The following is a 9940-nucleotide window of genomic DNA, read 5'->3' as shown; positions in this document are numbered from 1 at the left end:
GATTATTTATCACGTGTACCAAAATTAATTTTGTGATATGTAAATTTTTCTACATGCGTATGCATCAAAATGAGACTACTTATTCTTCTACTTCTTCTATACTTTTTTATTTGTACGTAAATCTATAATTATTATTTCATTGTAGCATAATGATTCGATCCCATGCCTTTTGATTCTCTCAAATCAATTTGCTACAGCAATCGATTTTAGTGGATCTTTAATTCATATATACAAATCTGTATTCAATTCATGATGCACTCATACTGTTACTTTCTCAATTCACTATTCCACTAATGCATGACAGTACACATTACTCCTTAATTCACTTTTTCAATTTCTTGATGTACCTAACCTTGCATGATTTAATGATGAAATTAATTCATGAGCTGTGCCCAGCTACAAATGTCCCATTTGCATGGTTTTTTTAAATTTTTAATGCACGTTAATACATCACTTCTTTAATTCAATTCACGATTAATGAACTCAATTCAATTCATGTACTTCTAGCTCTTTTTTTTATCGATGTAAAATATATGTTTATGATGATTATTAATATTCTTTGTGTCTTTACATTGATTAAATTCTTTATTTTTTATAAACTTTAAATTAATAATTTATCATGTTATTACTCATAAAGTAACACAACTTTATAATGAATATTTTAGAAGAATATTAATTGTAGATCTATTTATTATAACTAACTTATTGTTACTTCTGAAGTAGTACAACATTATAATCAAGGATAATTGGCACAAAACGTCCTTACCTTTCAAGTTTATTGTGAAAAATGTCCCCACTCTTCATTTTTTGACATTTTTGCTCCCATTTCCACATATATTGCGTTAAATGTCCTTTTACTATTTTTGACGTAAAACGATCAAAATACCCTTCTATTTAAACAAAACAAAAAATAAATAAAAAATTGCAACTATAAGCCCAAACTTTCCATATGTGCAAATCAACCCAAAATTAAAAGAGAAAAATAAAAATCGTCTTCCACACCTCACCCCCACTCCCATTCCACCAACGGCCTCCACCTCAACAACCATCGTCGAATCGTCACCTGAAAATACTGGAGCTCACATCACAAACAACTTTCATCAACCCCAAACACTTTTCCATAAACAAATCAATCAAACAACAAATTTATATCAGCAAAATCAACCAATTTTATCTTTCGTGCGAGCAACTTGTTTTCGGTCAAAAATCCTAAATTGCTTCTTTTGAATGGTGAATTACATCAATTGATTCACTGCCTAGAGTCGTTACACTTTGAATTGTATGTTAGTTGGAGCAATTTGTTGATTGGAGATGTGAAGGAACACCAATTGAAATGGGATCGAACGGTTTATGTGATTTCTCCGTTTTTTGAATGAACTGCAATGTTTAGGAAAAATTGGGGAAGAACCATATGCTCATTGTATACGCCATAAGGAGTAGGTAATTAAGGTGGTGGTCCACGATCATGGGTCCCACCATCGGTGTCGAAAAATTCACCTGAAAACTGCGAAATGGTTGTGTTCAAAGCAACAGCCTATTTGGTTTGATTGCGTGAATTAAATGACATTTGAGGACCATGGACAGGGACTTCTTGGTGTGTATATTCGACTGGAATGTTGGGAATGGCACGAGTCTTGTCGGAACAGGTGGTGCCACCCCGTATTTGCATTTGCAAGTTCGATATTTTGGCTTGCAATCTACCAAATCTGTTCGCATGGTATTTGGATGTTGGGTGGTATGTGTAGATGGGAGTGAGGGCCATCCGATGGTTTGGAGGTCCGATGGTTTCGACACTTTATGAGGAATGGGCCATCTAGGGTTCATCACCCTTAACCTAACCCTACCTACTGGTTGGCCGGAGTTTTTTGCTTCAAATTGGTGGTCTATTTAAGGTGGTTTGGTGACTTTTTTTCAATTTTGGACTGATTTGCACATATGAAAAGTTTGTACTTATAGTTACAATTTTCTTCTTTTCAATTTTTTTTTTTTTTAAAATAGAAGGGCATTTTGATCATTTTATGTCAAAAAATGGTAAAAAGGACATTTAGTGCAAAGAAATGTGGAAATCGGGGGAAATATGCCAAAAAAATGAAAAGTATGGACGTTTTCCACAATAAACTTGAAAGATATGAATGTTTCACGCCAATTACCCTTATAATTAATATTCCTCAAGAATATTACTTGCTCTTGAAGAACATTAATTATAATTTTCAATATATAAAAAGAATATTAAAATATTATTTTGAATTAGTATTTGTCCATGAAGAAAAAAATATAACTGATGTCATGTTGACTTGACTATTTAATTAGTTATTATGTGATTATATAATGTTTAATCATATTCTTTGAAATCAATTTTATTTTCTTTTACTTTATTGTGTAGTTAATCAAATGACAAACATTACAAAACTTGAGTTTTCTGCACTTATATATATGGCAAAAACTATCTCTCATGAGTACTTAATGCTAATATCCATCTTGTCTTAAAAGATCTAGGATAGATAATAAGAGAAGAAAATAAAGAATCCTTATAGGATTATGCAAAAGTACTTATCTTCTTTCGTCATCATCTTCATGATAAATTGAAAATCGAATAACTCATTGAGAAAGATCCAGAAGTTCAAAAAAAAAAATTGACTACAAGATATGATCACCAAATGACTATAGTCCTCCCCAAAGCTCTTTATGAATGTATGCACCTTCGATTGCAAGACTTTAAAACTCATAGTGAGTAAAATTCTGAACTGTTAAGAATATGTTCAAGATTGAAACTTTATTATGCATCATTAATTTCATAATATTGAATTATGTTTAAATTCAAGTTTTTAAAAATATATATGTATGGTTATATTTATAGTTTCATGGATTGTCAAGATATCTGTTTGATTGATAGTGTAACTACACATACTATTTTTCAAACTAAAAATTATTTTTTGAATTTAACATTAGCAAAATAACATTAATACAATATCAGGTATAACAAATATCATTGAGGGCTCCGAAAGAACTTGTATTATTTTACCAAATAATACAAAATTAAATATTGACGATATACTTCATTCTAGCAAATCTAGAATAAATTTGCTTAAATTTAAAGATATATGCTATAATGAATATCACATCGATACGATACATGAAAATAATATTGAATATTTTTGTATAACATCTTTTGTACTTGACCAGAAGTGAATAAAAGAAAAATTACATACACTCACATCTAGTATGTATTATATACATTGATAAAAATGGTTGAATTAAATATTATTACGAACTAGAAGTTCATTGATCCAAAAAAATTTATACTTTTACATGATCAACTTGAACATCCTTGGCTATGATGATGCGTAGAATAATAAACAACTCACATAGGCATCATTTAAAGAACTAGGAGATTCTTATATTTAATGATTATCCATGTATTGCTTGTTCATAACGCAAGTTAGTCATTAGACTATCGATAACTAAGGTCAATATCGAATCTCAAATTTTTCTAGACAGAATTTATGAAGACATATGTGGGTAAATATACCCACCATGTGGACCATTTCATTATTTTATAGTATTAATTGATTCTTCAACTAGACATCCCATGTCTGCCTACTTTCACTAGAAATATTGCTTTTGCTAGACTACTTATTTAAATCATAAAATTACGAGCGCAGTTCTCCTCCTATCAGTCAACAAGACTATTCATCTTGATAATTTTAGTGAATTTAAATCACAAGCATTCGATGATTATTGTATGTCAATTAAAATTGTTATTGAACATTCGATTGCACATGCCCATAACAAAAGGGTTTACTGGAGTCATTTAATAGATGTTTACAACTAATTGTTAGACCAATACTTATAAAAACGAAACTTCCAACTTCAACTTGGGGTTATGTCATATTATATGCTACATCATTGATTCGTATAAGATTAACTGCCTATTATCAATATTCACCATTTCAACTTACATTTGGTCACGAACATAATATTTCTCACCTACAGGTTTTTGGTTTTGCTGTCGAAGTCCCCTTTTCTCTGCAGAATGTATTAAAATGGATCCTTAATGAAAACTTTAGATTTATTTAAGTTATGATTCACATCTATTAGAGTAAATTATCCAAATAGTCACTGAACCTTGTAAAAGGTTTTCATGGGATCGTTGACTTTAAAAATCATCCAATTCATCATTGAACTTTACAAAAAGTTTCCATAGGGTCAAATTTAGTGACCCAAGGAAAATATTTTGCAAAGTTCAATGATGAATTTGGTGATTTTTAAAGTTCAGTGATCCCGTAAAAACTTTTTACAAAGTTCAATGATCATTTGGGTCATTCACTCTATTATTAGGTACATTAAACTTGTCACAGATGATTTATTTACTGTAGATTATCATTTTAATAAAATGACTTTTTCAACTTTGAGATGGAAAAACTATATCATGAAAAATAAGGTAAAATTTCTTGTAATGAAACATTACTATCTCACTTTGATCCCTGTGGTAATTAATTTGAGCAGGATGTTGAAAAAACTATTCATTTGCAAAAATTTTAAAAAGAATTACCTAATGTATTTGTTAACAAAAGAAGGGCGATAGTTATATATTCCATCAAAAATTGATGGCCGCGTAGGATAATATTCTGTGGCAAATGAATCTCAAATATGTTAGAAGCATAGTCAATTACTTGGTTCAAAAGACTCTATATTCAAAAAGGAAAAGTACAAGAGAAAAACCAACCAAAAATTTTGAAAGAAGTAACACTAGAAAAAGTTGATTAATCATTAAAAAAAAAAAAAAAAAAAAACACCAAGTGGAATTGAGTTCTTTAGAAAAACTAAAAGTGTTTGGACATATAGTTTAAACACCTGAAAATGTAATTCCTATAGAATACAAATGGAATTTTGTACGAAAGAAAAGAAAAGAAAATATGGAATTATAAAATTCAAATCCTGACTTGTAACTCATGGCTTCTCGCAAAGATCAGGAATTGATTATGAAAAAACATATTATTCCATAATAGACACCATTACTTTTAGGTTTTTAAGTAGTTTAACTATGTCATAAAGGCTCGATATGTGCTTTATAAATGTAATAACTATCTATTTATATGGTTCACTTGACAATGACATATATATATATATATATGAAAGTCATCGAAGGACTTAAAGTGTCAATGACAAATTATATATTTCATAAAATCATGTTCTCAATTAAATTTCAAAGATTATTAAATGAACTGAAACAAGTTTGAGCACATGTGGTATAATCACCTTAGCAAATATTTATTAAAAAGGGTTATAAAAATAATAATATCTGCCCATGTGTTTTCATAAAGAAATTGTGGCGATTTACATTGATGATTTAAATTTAATTGAAACTCTTGAAAAGCTCAACAAAACATCAAATTATTAGAAAATGAATTTGAGATGAAAAATTTGGGAAAAATCAAATTTTGTCTCGGGTTGCAAATTGAGCACTTTTCAGAAGGATTATTTATTTATCAATTTACATATACATTTTTAAAACATTGTTTTATGACTAATGAACATCCATTGACATCACCTATTATTGTTTAATAATTTGATGTGAAAAAAATCCATTTGTCCGCTTGAAGATGTAAAAAAGATTCTTGCTCTTGACATATCATATTTTAGTACAGTTGAAGTATTAACTTACCTTGCAAACTGAACTCAACCTGACATAATTTTTTCTTGAAATTCTTTTGCAAGATATAGCTCTACACCAACTCAAAGATATTGAAATGATGTTTAAAATATTTTTCGATACCTAAAAGGTATTGTTTATTTGGGATTATTTTATTTTAAAAAATCGAGATCTACTTTAGTAGGATCTGCAGATGTGGGTTATCTGTCTAATCTACATGAAGATAAATCACAATCAGGATATATATGTTTACATTTAGAGGAACAAATATATAATAGAGATTTGTGAAACAATCTTTAACAGCAACATTCTCAAATTATTCTGAAATTATTGCAATTTATGAAGTAGGTCCAAAATACGTATGATTAAGGAACATGACTTTTCATATTCAAACATCATACAGATTAATTTCAACAAAACATAGTCCAACAATTTTGTATAAAGCCAATACAGCTTGTATTGCACAACTTAGAGAATGCTATATCAAATGTGACATAACGAAGCATATTTATCCAAAATTCTTTCAAACACATGAGCTTTAGAAGAATGGCGACATCAATGTTCAATAAATTTGTTCAGATGATAGTGTAGCCGATTTATTCACAAAAGTATTGCTAACATCTATATTCAAGAAATTGATTCACAAGATTAGAATGCATCGACTCAAATATTTTCAAGGATCGACATCAAGGGGAATAATTGTACTTTTTTGCTTTTGTTTAGATATTACCACACTGGTTTTCCCAGCAAGGTTTTAATGATGTAGCATTTATTTTTAATACTCCAAAATAACTTTACTATTTTTCCTTCATTTGATTTTTTGTCCTATTGGAAATTTATGAAACAAAGTTTTAATAAGACAGATATTTTGTAATGTCGTTCAAGGAGAAGTGTTATAAATGATAAGTCTATTAGTAAATTACAATTGTACACCTTCAGCCTTAAAATTTATTACCATTGTATCCTTAATCTTTCCTTATAAATATGAGACTTTGGTTCTCATCATAACATACACAAATCTACCAACTTTTATTCTCTCTTCTCTTTTTCTCATAACATAAGGCTATATATGATAATTGGCCGTTATTGCATTGAATTATAAAATTTGGAGCCCATTTCCTCTCATCTTCATATTCCTGTATCTAGTCCAAAAAAGTTTTTCCCACTTGTGCCAGCCCAGCTAAATCGATTTCCTAAAGAAAATAGTGAATTTAACAATGCAATAGGTAGATAAAAATTTAGACCACATAGTAAAATTCGATAATTTCGATAAAAGGATAAAGACATTCTTTTATAGTTGCCATGGTTGTTATTGAATTCTTAGGAGCTTGAATGCTTCAATTTGAGGCTTATTCATATCACGTAGAAATATGTTGAATTAACTTAGATAGGATTAGTTTGAACTTGACAAAAGTATATTGACTGACTAAGAAGTTAACCAATTACAACGTAAATTCAGAATTGAGAGAGGTGAGATTAAAGGTAATAGTTAAGGCGAAATTGCTAACCCTAATATTCTCCAATCATATGTTTAAAAAAATAAAATAAAAAATAAAAACCCCACTAATTTTAGTTAAGTGAAATTAGTACAAAACGTCTTTACCTTTCAATGTTATTGTGCAAAATGTCCATATCTTTTATTTTTTGGTATTTTCACCCTTTTCTTCACATTTTATTACAAAAATCATCCACCTAATTGCAATTATACTCCCAATCTTTTTTTAAAAAGTGCAAATGAATTTAAATAAATTATTAAAAAGGTGATTAGCTCAAAATGTTCCTACCTTTTAATATTATAATACAAAACGTCCACACCTTTTATTTTTTGACATTTTAACCCTTATTTCACATTTCATTGCGAAAATCATTATTTTCATCTACTTTCTCAATTAAAACTTGCAAAATGAAAAATATACATTCCTCTTTAAGCCCTTGTTCGTTTCCCATTATTTAGGAAATTAAAGAGTTTTGAATAGTATTTTTTGGAGAATGTTTGATTAAAAAATAAAGAAACTTTATTAGTTTGTGTGAAGAATATTTTATTGTATGAATGTATGGTGGAGAATAATATTGTAGCAAACAACTTAAAACTTTATAGGGAGCCAAACGTGCACTAAATAGACAAAAATAAAGAAGAAAAAAATAAATAAAAAATTGCAACTATACTCCAAAAATTTTTTAAAAGTTCAAATAAATTTAAAATAAATAATTAAGAAAACAAAAATCACATGAAAATGATGATTTCTGCAATAAAAAACTAATGTCAAAATGTCAAAAAATGAAAAGTATGGACATTTTACACAGTAATATTGAAAGTTAAGGACATTTTGTGCTGATTATCCTTTTAGTTAATTAAGCACTTTTAGATCAATATAGTATAAATAATATATTTAAAAAATAATTGAATCATATTTATTTATTTTTTAACTCAAGTAGGAGTTAGGAATAATAAATCAACAATTAAATAATAGTATGTGAAAAATAATAATTCGAACTCTTAGATCCACTATATTAGTTTTTCATGAAATTGCACACATGATATAAAATATTCACAACAACCATCCACCACGCAAGGACCTGTGAAGATGGTTTAAATTTCTAGGATTGGTCCTCCAACTTCCTGAGAGGGGCCATTGATTCTGAGTCTGTCAGGGGCATCCTCATTGAGAATGGGGATTGTATGACCCTATGTCCAACTGCCTCACATCAGCATATCGGATTCGGTCCCTCTCCACTATGACATCTCCGATCGTCGCCTTTAGACTCGTGCACTCAATAGTGTCATGGTATAATTGATAGCATCTACAATACTTGGCTAGAGGCTCCTCACCCGGACTGCGATAAGAGTCTCCAGCATGAGATAATTTTATCGATGATATTTTGTAAGGTTTAGCATAAATTGTTTAATTTCGTTAGGGTCAATTAGAGCATCCACCCAGTATTGTAATAAATTTAACAATGAAGAAAAGGGTCGAATAGTCTCCACCTGTATTATGAGATTTCGTTAGGGTCTATGTATAAATTGAGACATGCAGTATATCATATTGTAACTCCAGTCAAGGTTTATAACTGTTTCTATCTCAATAAATTTTGCATGTTCGAAGTACTTAGATTTTAGTTTCGGAGCTCTACCATGTTGTATCTGGTGTTCAGTAGATCTTGTCCAAAACAGATGCCTCCTAAAGAGTAACGAAAGCATATAATGCACATACCAACAATATTCTTGTCAAAAACAGGAAGTATAGCGAACCCTTGGGTGGCTATCCAACCATTCAATTGGTTATGGGGGGGTTTTAGCAAACTGGTAAACTGATGATGACTTGGATCAAGGCTCCCGATCATTCAAGACGTCAATGCACCATCAGGTTGACCCACAATGCTTTGGGTTGTGTGGCTTACTTCCTAACCCCAATGGGAGTAGTGACTAGCGTTACAGGTTTTGTTTTAGTATTTTATCAGACAATGACATGGCTATTCATTCGGGTAGAAAATGAAGAGCTGAAAAGAAACATAAGGCACTATTATTATTATTATTTAACCCTTTTCAGAATATAAAATACATACTGTTCGAGTTTTTCAGCACTCACAAATTGATGTATAATTGGGGAGTGGGATGCTGAACCAATAATCATATGTTCAAGCTAAACCAGGATTCTGCTTCAGCCACTATTGCATATGACAGGAACCAGGCTCTTCTGGGGCTGCTCGACCAGGACCAGCCAATGGTGCGGCAGCTACTCCTCTTTGATTCAGAAGACACCTAAAATGCGCTAATCTGCCTGCAACTTGTGCTGGATCCTTAGGTAGATTGTTGTAAGGAGTCCATAACCTCTCTACATCCCACAAGCACATCAGAGACAAAACGAAAGGAATAGTAAGTTTATTAATAATTAAGAATCGCGCAAGTAAATACAGATGAAGAAACTGTTATTTGAGATAATTTGGTGCAGAATTTTATGAAGACTAGCCTAATATCCAAATCTGGTAAGAGGGAATTTTTCTTGTGCCATTCAGAGTTTACGTAGACTATTCCAGTGCAACATTAGTATAAAGTTTCAAACCCATTCATTGAGAGATGTCAATAGAATGACAACTAATTTATCAATCCTTATATTAAACCTAAGGTAGTAGCAAGGTGAAGTAAACAATATTACTATGGAAAAGACGGGCGTTAAATATATAGCAACAGAAGGTTTCAAAAGAAGTACCTGCAGCTGCTGCAGCACGCGGCCATATGGTTTGTTCAATATCAGACGCGTCAATATGTTCACCCCACATGCATACCTC

General features: G+C 30.4%; 1 protein-coding gene across 1 annotated transcript in view; it reads right to left on the bottom strand.

The window, feature by feature from the left end:
* Positions 1-9152: 9152 nt before the first annotated feature.
* The window catches only part of LOC111384504 (beta-hexosaminidase 3), an 8248-nt gene continuing 7460 nt past the window's right edge, over positions 9153-9940 (bottom strand). The window contains exons 11-12 of the mRNA XM_023008783.1: positions 9862-9937; positions 9153-9486 (exon numbers count right to left, since the gene is read on the bottom strand). Coding sequence (XP_022864551.1) covers positions 9320-9486; positions 9862-9937 — 243 coding nt within the window. The 3' untranslated portion in view covers positions 9153-9319. The remainder of the gene's footprint in view (positions 9487-9861; positions 9938-9940) is intronic.

This window comes from Olea europaea, unplaced genomic scaffold (assembly GCF_002742605.1).
Source record: "Olea europaea var. sylvestris unplaced genomic scaffold, O_europaea_v1 scaffold293, whole genome shotgun sequence".
NCBI classification, from domain to species: domain Eukaryota; kingdom Viridiplantae; phylum Streptophyta; class Magnoliopsida; order Lamiales; family Oleaceae; genus Olea; species Olea europaea.
Note: the sequence above shows the minus strand (reverse complement) of the source record. Positions and strands in the feature narration are given on the sequence as shown.